At 36.3% G+C, this 17,497-nt stretch overlaps 2 protein-coding genes across 2 annotated transcripts; both read right to left on the bottom strand.

The window, feature by feature from the left end:
- Positions 1-3,976: 3,976 nt before the first annotated feature.
- Positions 3,977-8,680, bottom strand: LOC111194212 (E3 SUMO-protein ligase CBX4-like). Its single transcript, XM_022677680.2, has 5 exons — positions 8,612-8,680; positions 7,024-7,067; positions 6,567-6,632; positions 6,239-6,305; positions 3,977-5,158 (listed from the first exon to the last, which is right to left on the bottom strand). The coding sequence occupies exons 1-5, from the start codon at positions 8,678-8,680 to the stop codon at positions 4,076-4,078; spliced, it is 1,329 nt and encodes a 442-aa protein (XP_022533401.2). The 3' UTR covers positions 3,977-4,075.
- Positions 8,681-14,910: 6,230 nt separating this feature from the next.
- mos (v-mos Moloney murine sarcoma viral oncogene homolog) lies at positions 14,911-16,170 on the bottom strand. The gene has a single exon (XM_007231019.4). It carries the CDS (start codon positions 16,105-16,107, stop codon positions 15,064-15,066), a length of 1,044 nt encoding a protein of 347 aa, XP_007231081.1. The 5' UTR covers positions 16,108-16,170; the 3' UTR covers positions 14,911-15,063.
- Positions 16,171-17,497: the final 1,327 nt, after the last annotated feature.

Here is a 17,497-nt window from a genome sequence, read left to right as displayed (position 1 = left end):
TAAGTACAGTAGTGAAGTAAAAATAATACTCCAGTAGATACAGATACAGTATTTTAGTACTTGAGTAAAGTATGGCACTAATAATAATACTCCAGTAGATACAGATACAGCTTTTTAGTACTTAAGTACAGTAGTGAAATAAAAATAATACTCCAGTAGATACAGATACAGCATTTTAGTACTTAAGTACAGTAGTGACGTAAAAATAATACTTAAGTAGATACAGCATTTTACTACTTAAGTACAGTAGTGACGTAAAAATAATACTCCAGTAGATACAGATACAGCATTTTAGTACTTAAGTACAGTAGTGACGTAAAAATAATACTTAAGTAGATACAGCATTTTAGTACTTAAGTACAGTAGTGACATAAAAATAATACTCCAGTAGATACAGATACAGCATTTTAGTACTTAAGTACAGTAGTGAAGTAAAAATAATACTTCAGTAGATACATATACAGTATTTTAGTACTTAAGTACAGTAGTGAAGTAAAATTAATACTCCAGTAGATACAGATACAGTATTTTAGTACTTAAGTACAGTAAGGCAGTAAAAATAATACTCCAGTAGATACAGATACAGTATTTTAGTACTTAAGTACAGTAGTGAAGTAAAAATAATACTCCAGTAGATACAGATACAGTATTTTAGTACTTGAGTAAAGTATGGCACTAATAATAATACTCCAGTAGATACAGATACAGCTTTTTAGTACTTAAATACAGAAGTGAAATAAAAATAATACTCCAGTAGATACAGATACAGCATTTTAGTACTTAAGTACAGTAGTGACGTAAAAATAATACTCCAGTAGATAGATACAGTATTTTAGTACTTGAGTAAAGTATGGCACTAATAATAATACTCCAGTAGATACAGATACAGCATTTTAGTACTTAAGTACAGTAGTGAAGTAAAAATAATACTCCAGTAGATAGATACAGTATTTTAGTACTTGAGTAAAGTATGGCACTAATAATAATGCTCCAGTAGATACAGATACAACATTTTAGTACTTAAGTACAGCTGGCTGTTCTCTCTGCCTGTATGTTTGTGGTTGTACCAATTTTTAAACAGTCAGATAATCTTCATATAGTGCTGTGAAAAGTATTTGCCATCTTCATTTTTTTTTGTTGCTTTTTCATTTTATTATCAGACAAATAAATATATAAAAAAAAACAGTTTTTAAATGATAATTTCATTTTTTAAGGGAACAAATCTATGCAAAACAAATCTAGCCCTGTGTGAATATATATTTGACCCTAAATCTAATAACTTGTTAATTCCTTGTTATACTTGTACCATGGCACTGTATGTAAAGTCACAAAATGAGTCAGCAAACGAGAGCTACCGATAAATCAAAAAGAAGAAACAGAAACGAAACTATAGTCATTTTTACCTTCACTTATTGCACAATTCCACATTCCACAAACTGCTGAATACTTAATCACGCAGTCCAAAAGGGTGTCTCCATAGAGGCGTCATAACACATCAATTAATAAGCACTGAATAATGCATTTACAAAGCATTCTTTATACATTTACGAACAGCTTGTGCCATTATTAATTAGATTGCATTGATATGCATGATTTTATTATTATATTTAAAATCCATATATATGGTTTATAAGAGGGGAAAACAGTTATTTAAAAAAATAACATTTCCATTACATAACACGTCTACTGGTTAATGTAAAATGTGTTGACGCTTTAGTGTGAGGGTCTAAAAATCATTCATATATTTTATGTCATGTTGTGAGTAATAGCATAAGCTATTTATAAATATTAATATCACTATTAATATCATGCCTATCACTAGTGATGCCCCAACACCAGGAGGGTAAAGACTAGAACATGCTTCCTCTGATACAAGTCAGCCACCACTTCACCCAGAGAGAGCAAGGCCAGTTTACACACTTTACAATAAAGATATGTATTAATTAATTAACAGTATTTATGACAGAATGTCTCAAGTAATTATTAATTGAGAAAAGTTGACATTATTAATAATTACATTTGTATTTGTAAATAGTGTCTCAATTCATTATTAGGCATAAAAATTTTATAGTGTTCAATAATTTCTTAATTTGTGTCAACTAATAATTAGTTGAGACATTACTTAACCATTTAACAATGTTTATTACCATTGGCGTAGCACTAATCAAAACATACCAACTCTGCGCTTAATAAAATACAGCCTGTGACTGTCAGTTAGCTTAACTTTGGAATTAGCTTAGTTTAAGAAAAACAAAACTATATAATGTTCTGCTTACCCTGTACCTGACTAGCTAATAACTATTTAATTTTCATTCATTTAGATAACTAGTCAGCTAGAAGCTGGATGAAGATAATAGCTAGAATTTAGTACAGTACTTTATGTTGGTAGTTTAAAGCAGTTTCTTAACCCTGATTTGATCACTGCCCTTAAAATTGTGTTTTCCACCAGAACCAACTGATCAGTTTATAAACAGTCGTTTACTGAGTGTACCTGTTAAAATCTCTTAGCCCCTATGGATCATAAATCAATCATTATGTATGTCCAGCAGTGTATTAGACACATCATACCATCACTTACTTTATTATGTGCATTTAAAGCAGAGAAAGCTCTACAATATGCAGAACCGTGGGAATATGCAGTAGAATATGTAAGAACAGGGTTAAGAAACACTGATCTAATCTGACTTCTGTTCATTTGTAGTTAACTGTAAGAACACGTCCTGACGTCTAACGTTTAAATTAACGTCTGACAAAAATCCCTATGAAACGTAAAGTTACATTCTTTTTCATAAAAGGACACCATCATAAGAAGAGCTCTCAGTAGAAACAATTAAAAGTGCGGGACACAATGCTAGTCAGTTTGGAGAAAATGTAAATGTAAAGTGGAGTAACATGTTTAGGTTCTAAAATCACCTTTACTTGGATGTAACTAATAATAAACAGAATACAGAAAAAAATGATTATTTGGGATTAAAAGTAATTCCGCAAATGTTTTTCTAGGAAACTATAGGGTGGGCTTTGTTTCATATTAGCAAATGTGTCCCCCCCAATATCAAACCCGCTCCTACGCCCTTGTTTATTACTGTCCTAAGTACTGTTCAATGTGACCCTTCTTGTAGTAAAGTGTTACAGGGTAAACTACAGCTACATACAGTTATTGTAATCTGCTGTTTTTAAACTAACCACATTACCACAATTACAACATAAAAATAATAATAATAAAATACTTCCATAAGACAGTTAAAGAAACTTACAGCCATGGTTTTCTTAATCTTTACTGAAGAAATGAGATGATGCTGTCCAAACTCTCAGGAATACAATCTCACTACTTTCATTCTCGTACTCTAATCACAAGCAAAATATGAAGATGTTGTTGGTCTTGTTTTACAGGAATGTAATTTTTGTTTTAGTGTTTCTCCAGTGATGATTACAGTCTTACTCAATCTCATCACATTTCATTTGTGCTTCCCCTCTCTGGTCACTTTATTAGATACACCTACTTCCTTGTGCTTCCACTCACTGGCCACTTAATTAGAAACACATACTTCTTTCTTATGCTTCTACACCACGTTCCAAATTATTATGCAATTTGGATTTAAAAGATTATTTTCTTCTGCAAATAAATGCTATAAATGACAATATTTTTATTTGGAATTTGGGAGAAATGTTGTCCGTAGTTTATAGAATTAAACAACAGTGATCATTTTACTTAAACATAAGTCTTTTATTTTCTTCCAGAACTGTAGTTTTTACAATATATATGAAGAATTTCTAAAATTATACTTCTGGTTTTCAGGTTTAGGGCACATTAAACTGAGATTGTTGTGAACATTGTGGTTATTAATGCTAAACTGCAAGTGCTTTTTAAAAGCGAATTTAGAAAGATATGCAAACATCGAGAAAATACCCATAAACTTATAGCTAGCTAGTGTAAAACTGAACCATTTCAGTGATTTTGTCAGTATATAATAAAACACAGAGATAATGAAAAGCTATAAGTATTTATTGATTAGCTGCAATGATGTAAAACATTTTTCATTTGTAGTTATTATGATCTCTGCAGTTTTTTTTGTCATTATTTCCAGACAGTAACATACTCCTTAAACGTCACAGTGAGGCAGTTTGTTGTAACATCTGTTATTATTACATCACCAAGAAAAGGCGTGAAGCTTTGAATCAATGTAGATTCTGGTTCTTTTTCTGTCTGTTCTTTCAGAGACTCTATCTGTTTTTCAGATGCTTTAGAATTTCTGTTAATTTGAGATTTGTCTGGGATCGGACTGCGTAGTTTTCTTGAATAGCTCAGATCTATTGGCTCATCCTGGCAGCCAAATAATTCAAAGCATTGTTTGTTTGAGTGCTGGCGACCGTAAATGTGGGAGTTTTTGATTTGACATTGACTGAACCCTGAAATTGGTACACCTGTATTCTCAGAGCTCAAGAACCTTTTGACCTCACTGTCCTGCTCAATCTCTGGTTCTGAGAAACGCCTCTTTTGAGCTCCTTGTCCACTTCTTGGATCTAAACAGAGATGGATACTCTTTTCTGAAGGATTTAGAAACGGGATAGACTTGGTCACACCTTCCTCCTTGAGGTTGTTCTCCATATTGGCCACAGTAAATCTACATGGAGAAAGCTCGATCTCATCTTCGTTTTCCTCTTTGCAGCCGTTCTCAGCACTGTGTCTATTCTTTCCTGTTATATCTGACTCGTTTTCCACACTATTGCCAGTCTGGGTGCCCCCTTCCGCATACTTGCCCATGACAATCACAATCCGTCCATTTATATTCTTGTTCTTCACAATCTTCAGCTTGCTGCTCATTCCACTTGCAGGAGCTTCTCTAGGAATGATGTTAGAGCCTAGCTCAGATGTCTCACCACCAATAACACAAGCTGGAAGCTTCTCAAGTTCTTTGGTAATGTCCCTCACATTGTTCAAACACTCTGAAACCTTATTCTGAATCCACTGCTGATGCAGGACCTGAGGAAGGTTCCAGCTTCCTTTAGGTTCCTCCTTTACCTTTGGGTACATTTTGGCATCAACCTGGTTGTGGTGGTGTTTCCTGCTTTTCAGGTGGTAGCAGTGCTTCTTTTTCCCATTGGACAGCGCCTCCTGCAGACTGGAGAGGATTCCAGGTCTTTGAGCAAATGAGGGGACCTGGAACACAAAAACAAAAAAAAATAGCATGAACTGCGAAAGTATTTCAATCTAAGAACATAAACGTAACTAGATGTACCATATTAGCATAGACATAGGATTACTTATACCTCCTAGCAGTTTCAAGAGGATCTCATCAAGTGTTTGATTACTGTTAATTTCATACATATGGTGTTTGAAAGTAAGCCTGTAGTAGTAAGGCTTTAGTCATTTACACACAAGTACAGATCAATACAATTACTGAAACCAAAAATAAAACTCCCTGGATTGCTGCAAAACGCAACATGCAGTTACATTTATGGCAGATATGTCAATTATTACAGGTGTGGGTTTTACCACAAGAGGGTGTAAAAGTGAAAGAAAAAAGCCTCTCAGAGGCAACTTTTGTGTAGTGTACCTCTTGGTGAAAGATCCTTGACTGCTAAACATGCCTCTGTGACACACTCATAAACATTTTTGTTGTGTCCCAGGTTGCTACACGTCCTTAGTTTGTCTGATCGCCAGATTTATTGCCAATCAAACACTTATGAGACCAGCTTGAATGCCAGCTTTAGTTAACTATATACGGTTTGTGTGCAGAATCTATAGCTATAGCAGAATCTATAGATACTATAAGTATATCTGGGCACATATATTTTGTAATACTTCTTTAAAGCTTAATTTTCCTGTGATAAACACATTTCCACATATGTTCCCCCAGTTTAATCCTCAGTTTAGTTATTTCCAGTTCAGTCCACTATATAGATAGATATCCCCTTAACATATGTATCAGATTAAATACTAGAATGGTCTTCCAACGAGATACATGATGCTCCACCACATCTTCTCAAACTGCTGCCAATTCAACACAACAGGAGCTCAACACGCTTGCAGGAGAGCAACAATTCTGGATCGCAATGCCCATACTGTGTGATTGAGGGATAGAAGGCCATCCTACCTACCCAGGGAATGAGGACCATTACGCTCTCTGGAACTCGTAAATACGAATACAAATATGGCTGTTGCAGCATGTGGGATCAAACCTGGTACCACCAGGGACTGCACTGCACTGGAAATGCATTAGAAGAGACAGGACCTCACCTGTTTGAGATGATATTTTGGTTTTCGTCCCCTTTTGCGAAAACCCATCATCTGCTCCTGATGCTCTCTGCAAAGAAAAAAAAGTGATTTGGGGTTCTTGTCCTTTTTTAAGCTCTGATAACAATATGATTCCCCAAAATCCAAAGTCCTGGAGGACTCAAAAGTTCTGAAAATTTTTGTTCTATTAGCAATTCTTGGTTTACACAAAGTCAAACAAAATGATCATCCCAGTCTAGCTTCTTGACACAAATCTAAACTAAGCAGAGAGAAGGATAAACTCCAAAAACTACTGAAATTCTCCACATTTCCATCTCCTCCTCATCTTCACCTGTTTTGGAAGGTGACCAGCAGATGTGGGTCTAGGATGTTTTCCTCTGGTTCCCATGTGTTATACCTACAAAGAGAAAGCCTTTAGTTTTAGTAAACAGAACATGGGTTTATTGCTAAAGACAAAATAGTTCCAATCTCTGTATCAGTCCAGGTATCTAATTCCCAACACCACTGAAACAAAGGCGACATTGAATCTTAGTACGATGATGTGCCCTGTCTCAAATTCTGTCAATTAGGCAATATGGCTTCAATTGCTTGGTCTTTCAGTCAATAATCTCTCACCAAGAGGTATACTACCCAAAAGGACCCCACAAGAGCCTTTTTCTCAGAGGGAGAAGCACATTAAGACACAAATGCGTGGCACGTTTTGCAGCAATCCTAGGTGCGTTCTTTTTTAGTCAATAAGAGAACTTATGGTCTCAAAATAGTAAAAAAAGCCCTGCCTGTACACTTACTTGGCTGACCAGCCTCTCCACTTGACCAGATACTGCAACCTGCCCTGTGGACAAAGATGAGCATCTGTTAATGAGAGGTTCTTAAACATGTGTGCATGAGGGGATGTAAGGAAGATTCACTGTGGTAATATTGACCTTAATGACTGAGAATTATGTTGGCTATGAACTTGCTATGATGGGCAATGAAGCAGTGATGCTTAGAGATTTAGAAAATAAACCCAAACCCAAACTGAACCCAAAGCCATCTAGACTCAAACCCATCTAATCTCAATCTCACATGAACCCAAACCCATCTAGCCTCAAACCCATTTAATCTCAATCTTACATAACCTAAATCCATATACTTAGACCCATCAAATATTAAACTCACATGAACTCAAACCAATCTAATCTTAAATCGTACATGAATCCAAACCCATCTAATCTCAATCTCACATGAAACCATACCCATCTAGACTTAAATCCATCTAATCTCAAACTCAAACGAACCCAAACCCATCTAACCCATTTAATCTTAAACCCACATGAACCCAAATCCATTTAATATTAAGCCCACATGAACCCAAACCCATCTAATATCAAAAACGCACTTGAACCCAAACCCATCTAGACTCAACCCTATTTAATATTAAACTCAAATGAACCCAAACCCATCTAGACTTAAATCCATCTAATCTTAAATCCACACAAACCCATCCCTCTAGACTTAAACCCATCTATTCTCAAACCCACATTAACCCAAATCCATCTAGACTTAAACCCATCTAATCTTAAAGCCACATGAATCCAAACCCATCTAATATTAAAGCCACATGAACCTAAACCCATCTAGATTCAAACCCATCTAATCTCAAACTCACATGAACCCAAACCCATGTAGATTTAGACCCATCTAATCTTAAAGCCATATGAACCCAAAACAATCTAGACTAAAACTCTTTCCTAAAGCCACATGAACCTAAACCCATCTAATCTCAAAATTACTTGAACCCAAACCAATCTAGACTCAAACCCATCTAATCTCAAGATCACATAAACCCAAACCCAGCTGAACTCAAACCATCTGAACCCAAACTCATCTAGACTCAAACCCACATGAATCCAAAACAGCTAAACTTAATCTTTTTAAGCCTGTTTTATACGGTGGCCGAGAAAGCCCAAAGCAGGGCAAATTGAAAAGCGCTGCAAAAGCACAAAACACATCCATCAAAATTACAACACAGACGCAGCAAATAGAAAAACGCGCTGCAACTAGAAAAACGCACTGCAACTAGAAAAACGCGCAGCAAATAGAAAAACGCGCTGCAAATAGAAAAACGCGCTGCAAATAGAAAAACGCGCTGCAAATAGAAAAACGCGCTGCAAATAGAACCACATTTTGATTTGTGTTTTGTGCTTTTGCAGCGCTTTTCAATTTGCACTGCGCTGGGCTTTCTCGGCCACCGTAGTTTTAACCCAAATTTGCTTCAAATTAAAACCACCTAAAGCTCAACTAGTCCCATCTAAACTCTGGACTCTTGTATTAACATCACTTCCCAACTCTGTCCTCTTTAAAACACCAGAATATAAAAGCCAAAAGGACCCAGACCTTATGGACCCGCTTCTTCTGAATGCTCTCCACGGTAAAGACGTGATCTCCCAAAGCAGATGGCTCCATCTCCACACAATGTAGTCACTGGGGACTTGGTGTGTGAAGGACAGTGTGTGTGTAAAGGTAAACTCAGTATGAGTGCAACTTTTACATGCAAAACAGTTAGTGATACTCCAGGAGCTGAAGGGAGGTGGCGACCCATCCTCCCTGAACTCCCACTAGCCCAGATTTGTCACTTATTCTCTGTCATTTTAGGATTTATTAACCTATGTAACAGACAAACTCTGATAATAATATTAAATACTTAAATTGAGATTATTCACAGGAGTAACTCTTTAACAGTCACACTAAAATACACTTTATAAAATGGTAAAATTGGGTTTTTGGATTCTCACTTAGCATTTTAATTTGGGAAATGAATTTGGGTTTGATATTAGTTGACTTGCCCAGTCAAGGTAATTAAAGGCATAATCTAACATGTATTACAGAAAAGTACTGTGTTAAATACAGCGAAAACTAAGAGACCACTTAATAATGATTTTTCCTTATTGAAAACCTCTGGAATATAATCAAGAGGAAGATGGATGATCACAGGCCATCAAACCAAACTGAACTGCTTGAATTTTTGCACCTGGAGTGGCATAAAGTTATTCAAAAGCAGTGTGTAAGACTGGTGCAGGAGAACATGCCAAGATGCATGAAAACTGTGATTAAAACCAGGGTTATTCCACCAAATATTGATTTCTGAACTCTTAAAGCTTAATGAATATGAACTTGTTTTCTTTGCATTATTTAAGGTCTGAAAGCTCTGCATCTTTTTTTTTTTGTTTTGTTATTTCAGCCATTTCTCATTTTCTGCAAATAAATGCTCTAAATGACAGTATTTTTATTTGGAATTTAGTAGAAATGTTTTGCTCATTTTACTCAAACATAAACCTATAAATAGCAAAATCTGAGAAACTGATTTAGAAACTGAAGTGCTTTCTTATTTTTTTTCCAGAGCTGTATGCCCATCTATTCACATACAGCCTCATATACGTTAGAGTAAAACATGATGTCTGTAGATGTTGCTATAATTCTTCAATGCACTGTGCTCTTCAAAGAGGCTCAGCTATGATTGCTATGGCAAATTTTATAATGGACTTAAAACTAAGCCATTAATTGGACGGCACTTCACTGTAAAGGTGGACAATGACCCAAAACATTGTGCAAAAGCAACCCAGGAGTTTGGGAGGAGGTGGATCATTCTGCAGTGGCCGGGTTAATCACCAGATCTCAGACTGGTCAAATCATCATTTTACACTTTTAAGACAAAAAGAAAAACTCACAAACCAGCAAAACTCATAACTCAAAAGAAGTTCATTTGTCATAGATATACAGCTTTGGAAAAAATTAAGAGACCATTTTAGTTTCTGAATCAGTTTCTCTGATTTTGCTATTTATAGGTTTATGTTTGAGTAAAATTAACATTGTTGTTTTATTCTATAAACTACAGACAACATTTCTCCCAAATTCCAAATAAAAATATTGTCATTTAGAGCATTTATTTGCATAAAATGAGAAATGGCTGAAATAACAAAAAAGCAGAGCTTTCAGACCTCAAATAATAAAACAAGTTTATATTCATAAAGTTTTAAGAGTTCAGAAATCAATATTTGGTGGAATAAGAATAACCCCTGGTTTTTAATCACAGTTTTCATGCATCTTGGCATCATGTTCTCCTCCATCAGTCTTACACACTGCTTTTGGATAAATTTATGCCTTTACTCCTGGTGCAAAAATTCAGGCAGTTCAGTTTGGTTTTATGGCTTGTGATCATCAATATTCCTCTTGATTATAATCCAGAGGTTTTCAATTAAAGAAACTCATAGTTTTTAAGTGGTCTCTTTTTTTCAGAGCTGTAATTCCGTAGTTCTTAATAGCTTCATAGGATATTTTTGTTCAGCCCTCAACTTCAAGTGCATCTCAGTTGTTTCTTTTTAAATCCAGTGTGGTGGCATGCCCAGCCCAAATCATGAAGATTGTATAACTGTCCAAATGTTTATGGGCCTCACTGTGTATATTAGCTTGGTTAATTGGTTATTAAAATAATAATAAAAAAACTTTTAGCTAATCTAATTTAAACACCATGGCTACTAGCCAATACCTTTCTCTCCAATTTGGCTGTTAGCTTAGCCGTTTTCAGTAATGAAAGCTGTTCAATTCAGCTTTTTTGTCATTTTTATTACAAGGCATTGTAGAGTGTGCTTAAATTCAGTTTAAAATAGTTTATTCAGCAAGAGTATTACAGTTAAAACTTAGCACAGTGGAAGTCCCACTCTAGTCCTGCTAATAACTCCACTTTTCTTCCTAAATAAACCCCTCACTGTGCTTTTATACTCAACAAACAATAAAACATACAATGATAAAGAGGAATAAGATGATTATTTAAGTTTTCTGGCAGCTTTAGGAGGAGAAGAGCTGAGCAATTCTCTACAGTTTATCAGGTTTACTCACCTGTCCTTATCAGAGTCTCCAACGCTCATGCAAAACTCAGCATGAGCTGCTGCAGCAGTTAAAGAGCACTTCAGGAACAGTTTGAGTGATAAGGTACACTAGAAGTAATATAGAAAACTAATCAGCTTTTATCAAGCACACTGTTTAAGGCCTATCTCAGTTAGTGAGGATATACTCCATTCAATTATTTATATTCCTAACATGGGAGGCAAATCCAAAAGGACAATTCACATTTCAAAGCTAAAACGTTTTCTGTTTAGCAGACATTTGGTTTATTTTATTTTATTGCCAGCCTCCCACATGAACATTGTTCATGTGTCACGGTAAGACAGACGGTCTACAAATGAAGAGAGTTCAGCACTGTTGCTACTCCCTCCAGGCGTTGTTGTCCTGTAAAGATGACTGCAAGAGTGATCAATGAGGTGAGGAAGAATCCTTGTGTCAGCTAAAGACTTACAGAAATCTCTGGCACAGTTTTGTTGACAAATCTACAATAAGGAAAACATAAAACAAGAATGGAGTTCATGGGAGTACACTACGGAGGAAGCCACTGAACATTGAAGCACCTCGATGTTCCACAGTAGTACTGGCTAAATATACTGTGGACAGATGAAACCAAAATTGAGTTGTTTGGAAGGAACATACAACGCTATGTGTGGCGAAAAAAGCCAAAGTACACAATCATCAAAACCTCATCCCAACTGTGAAACATGGTGGAGGGGGTATCATGGTTCATCATGGGGGCTGCTTTGCTGCCTCAGGGCCTGGAGGGATTGCTGTCATTAAAGGAAAAATGAATTCCCAAGTTTACCAAGATATTTTGCAGGAAAACTTAAGCCCATTTGTCCACCAGCTAAAGCTCAACAGAGGATGGATGATGCAACAGGACAACGACCCCAAACATAGAAGTAAATCAACAACGGAACGGCTCCAACAGGAGAAAATACGCCTTCTGGAGAGTCCTGACCTCAACCCAATTGAGATTCTGTGGCATCATGACCTCAAGGGAGCGATCAATTCACACCAGATATCCCAAGAATATCTGAGAAGCAAGAAATCCAAGCAATCCCAAAGGGTTCACATACTTATGTGTAATAATGTGTTAATTCAGAGTAAATCTTATTATATTATATTGATATTTACCCAGTGTCATTAAGCAAACTTTATTTAGAACAGGTGAGAGCAAAATACTTCCAACTGAGCCATGGTTCATTAGTGAAATGGCACCAGCAGCTCACTGGTGGAGACCCTTATTCACCCCATTAACCCAAACTCAGGAGGGTAAATAATGCTCCCTCAGTGCCCCAAAAAATGTATCAGTAGGTCATAGTGGAAACTCATAGCAACTACATATAATATAAAACTGTTACATTACATAATGACACATTTAGATGAATAAAACACATGTAAAGTTCTCCTGTACCAGTCCTTATCTTCATTTTTACATTTCACCAGTCATTCTAGAGTGCTCATGCAAAACTCCACTGCTGATAGTGAGAGCTTCATACCAGATAAAGTACACTAGAATTATAATAACTGTTGCTGCAGATCAGTGCACTGCACAGGTTAGCAGTGCACCTGTAGACTCCCTGCTGAAAGATCCAGCTGTTTTTGGCAGATGGTTTCAGATAGTATAAGCTGGAATAATTACAAAGTTCTCTGGAAACTGTACCTTACACACTGTAGACTGCAGTCAAGCCAGCCTTAACTTCTAAACGCTCAGTCAAGCTAGCCCCCTGCACTGTTTCCTACAGAATTCCTACACACTAATCTTGAGTAATCTGATAAAAAATGTTACAATTATTGTTATCTTAATATATGACAAAACATATTTAATTTATTTGCAAAACAAAACATGTTTAGGTTGAGCTTGTTGATTGATTTGGCATAGAACAGTCCAAAGATGAGAAAAGTTTACACATTCATTACACTGTAGGTAGAAGTATAGATACTAGGGTTTAAAATACTTCTGTAAAAATTGACGTATCAACTTCCTGTCCTTGTAGAAAAGCAGCTCCAAAATAATACTCAAAATACTAAAAAATACCAAAATACTCAAATCCCTCTGACAATTTTTTTTTGCTATTCCAATGTTTGATCTGAACATTAATGTAGGCTCTTGAGCAGTGTCTGTATGTTGACTTGCTGCCACATATCTGACAAGCTACTTTTTATTGAATGAAATTACACACAATACAACATTCACAGTCATTTTACAACTCATTTGACTTATTATATAAAAGATTTCTTGAGTTGGAATAAATGTGCAAAATCACACCAAAAGGTAAGACTATAACCGTACATAATTTTACACTTTTGGGAAAAAAATTAAGGTGTTTTTTATTGCTTGATTTATTTTTTATTTATCTAAATGAAACTACACACAATACACAACTCTAAGTCATTTCCAACTAATTTGAGTTAAAATCTCATTAAATAAAAGAGTTGCAGAAAACCTACAGGTACGCCTATAGCCTTTCGTAATTTGACAATTTTGTGGTGTTTTTTTATTGCCTATGTTAATAAAACTACACACAACACACCACTCCAAGGCATTTTAACTCATTTGAGTTATAAGATAAAAGATTCTAAGAGTTGGAATAAAAGTCCAACATCACACCAAAAAGTAAGACTATACCCTTACATAATTTGACAATATGGGGGTGAAGATAAGTGTTTTTATTGCATATATGAATTAATTAAACACAATACACCACTACCAGGCATTTTCCCAGCCATTTGAGTTATAAGATGAAAGATTTAGGGATAAGTTAAAAGTGTTTATTTATTGACTATCTGAATAAATTGAGAGACAATACAACACTCCCAGTCATTTCAATATCATTCTAATATCATGAAATATAAAAGTTGCAAAAAATGTGCATAATGACAACAAAAGGTAAGACTATAGCTTTACATAATTTGACAATTTTAGAAAATTCAAGTGTTTTTTGTGCCAATCTGAATGAAGTTACCCACAACACACCACACCCAGTCATTTTCCATCTCATTTGAGTTATAATCTTATGAAATATAAGAGTTGAAATAAAATATCCAAAATCACACCAAAAGGTACGATTATAGCCTTATGTAATTTATCAATTTTAGGGAATAATTAAATCTGAATAAATCTATACACAAAATCTATACACCATTCCTACACATTTCTCCAGTCATTTGAATTATAATATAAAACATTAAGAATTGTTTTCTTTTGGTTGATTTATTTGTGTAGGAATTTGTTTTCATTTCTTGTTTTTGGTTTAGTTTTGTTGTTTTTTTTCTTTCATTATTTATATATTTTGCTGGGTGCCTTTGGTTAATAATGGTCATTGTAAATGTCCTGAGCTCAGGTGCTCCAGTCTGAGACCATTTTTACATCCTGTATACACTTAGAAAAAAGGGTTCTATATAGTACCAAAAAAGGGTTATTTGAGTGTTAATGGTTCTATGAAGAACTATTACCTTCACCAAAGAACTTTTGAAGAACCCTTATATATATATATATATATATATATATATATTTATTTATTTATTTATTTATTTATTTTTTAACATTTAAATAACCAAAAAGTGGTTTGTTACTTAAGGGCAACCTACACCATGCCATGGAGGGTATAGATTTCTTAAATGTACATGATTCCTTGTTTTTCTTCATATTCAGGATTACTTCAGTATTATATTTACAATGTAGGGCATAAAAATCATAGAATTAACATAGAATAAGAAGGTGCATCCACATTTTGACTGTTAGATTATATGTATGAATTTCGCATATAACAACAACGCAGGACTCAATCTTAGAGTAATAAAAATAACATTAAAGTTTAATTATAATCTTTGGAAACATATAAAACTGCACATGTATTTACAAACCATATTTAAACATTTCTTCACAGTATTTACAGAGTTAACAGTAAGCAGGAGAGATAATACAGCAGAAGAATGAAAGACTAAAACACTAGAAGGGAGATCTGCTGCAGGTCCGAGTGCAGCTGCTCGGCGCTCGGTCTCAGGTTCGGCTCCGCGCTCCAGCAGCAGCTCACCAGCTCTGCGCACGCGCGCCCCGCGGAGCTCCGGTGGAACACGTCCCGGTCCAGCTGCGGCCGCAGACCGTACGCTACCACGGCGTAGATGACGCACTGCCGCTCGCCACGGTACGGCACATCGCGCGTGAGCAGCTGCCACAGAGTGACCCCAAACGAGTAGACGTCGGCGCGCGCAGTCACACGCTCGCCGCGGAGCAGCTCGGGCGCGCGGTGCGTGTACGTGCCGCCGATCTCAAGGGCGCACGCCGCGTGGTCTCGCCCGAGCTGCAGCGAGCAGCCGAAGTCCGCGAGCTTGCACACGCCCGCGCGCGACACCAAAACGTTGGCGGGTTTTAGGTCCAGGTGCGCCACGCCGTGCGCATGCAGGTGACGGAGCGCGCACACCACGTCGGATGCGTAGCGCACGCACAGCTCGGGGGGCAGCGGCCCCGCCCCGTAGATCACCTGCTGCAGGCTGACGTCTCCCGCGAACTCCATCACGATGGTGCCCACGCGCCCCTGATCATCTTCCTCTTGGTTCTTGTCCCCAGTGCGCGCACAAGCCGTCGCAGTCTTAATTGTAGTCGTCGGCATCATCGTCGTGGCCGCAATCACGCGCACCAGGTTGTCGTGGCGCAGGTGCGCCGCGTTCAGCTCGGCCCAGAAGCTCTGGCGCGAGGCCAGCGTGTTCCTCGCCCGCCGCACGCGCTTTACCGCCACCGTCTCTCCAAAGTACGTGCCTTTGAACACCATGCCGAAGCCCCCGCAGCCAATGGGCTCCAGCTCGTGCAGCTCGCGCCACTGCACCGCCGACGACCAGAGTCTCTGAGCGAGCTTTCCGTGGGTAGCGGTGGGCACACGCAGGGAGGATGATGCACCCGCGCGCCTGCTTAGCGGGCTGCTGAGGGTTCCGAGGTCGAGGCCGAAGCCTCGTGGCAGCAAACGGGTAACGGGGATGGGAGAAGGCATGGCGGGAGAGCAGCAGCGCCTTCTAACATTTTGGATTTGCCTCCTATATGTCACGTGCGTGCTTTTGTAGATGTCACGTGACCGCTAGGGTCAAACTGGGTCAAACTCTGTTTGTTTATTATTATTAAACTAACCTTCAAGTGTCAGTGTAACGTTTATTAATTTAATTTTCTGACAATTGGAGGCTAAATGTAAATTTACAAAAAATGGATGTAAAATCTCCATTATTTATTTTTTTTAAATGTAGTGCAGTGTACAAGAAATAAGTGTTTTCCTTTCCATTTATTTCCAGTCCATTTTTGTTTTTAATCTAAACAATGTGCCATATCACCCGTCTCAAATTGAACACATAGATATTAATCAACATGTATTTTTTTAATTTAAAAAAGAGAAACTTTGATCCTATAATCACCCCTGGTTTGCTTGATTCCAATTCCTTGCTGTAAGGGCATGCTCCATGCCCTTTATAGCATCTTGCCAGAAACAGAAAGTTTATTTGATTTTCTATTAACTATTAATTGATTAACTATTATTATTATTTTTTTATTATTATTAAACAACAAGCCTATGACTTTTATTTTGTAATACAGCCAAGCATTTAGGAAATACAACCTGAGATTGTTTACAAAGATTATCCACCAGAGGGCAGAAAACACGTAGAGATATTATGCTCTGTTTTACTGTTTTTCAGTTATTATTTATTGTAATTAAATGATATTGTTATAATTAATATATTATTTAATGGTTATTTAAGATAATTATGTTTTTTTTTACTATCACGCTGCTGTGACGATAATTTTGATGTCATAAACGTCAAAATTATCATTCAGAATCGCACACTGAAAGTCTCATCCCACCTTAAACATCAACTGTTTGTTTGACCTACTACTCTGTCCATCACACATCATTAAAACACAACCAAAAACCCACACAGACTGTTTTAGTGCTGTCTGCATTCACACACTATAACTTTGAGCTTTATATATTATTATATAATATATTAAAATACCAAGAGTGTGCAGATCTGTCCTCAAAGATAAATGTGCTACTTAGAAGAATCTAAAGTATAAAACATATGTTTTGTTAATTACATTTTGTTTAGTATATTTGTTAAACAATAAGTCTGCATATGTTCCTGTATAGATTTAATGTCTTTATATATATATATATATATATATATATATATATATATATATATATATATATATATATATATATATATAAAGACATTAAATCTATACAGGAACATATGCAGACTTATTGTTTGTATGTATGTATATATATATATACATACATACAGACTTATTGTTGTATGTATGTATATATATATATATATATATATATATATATATATATATATATATATATATATATATATATACATACATAC

The sequence above is a fragment of the Astyanax mexicanus genome, chromosome 18 (assembly GCF_023375975.1).
Source record: "Astyanax mexicanus isolate ESR-SI-001 chromosome 18, AstMex3_surface, whole genome shotgun sequence".
Lineage (NCBI taxonomy): Eukaryota > Metazoa > Chordata > Actinopteri > Characiformes > Acestrorhamphidae > Astyanax > Astyanax mexicanus.
The sequence above is the reverse complement of the archived record's forward strand: the minus strand, read 5'-3'. Positions and strand labels throughout refer to the sequence as shown.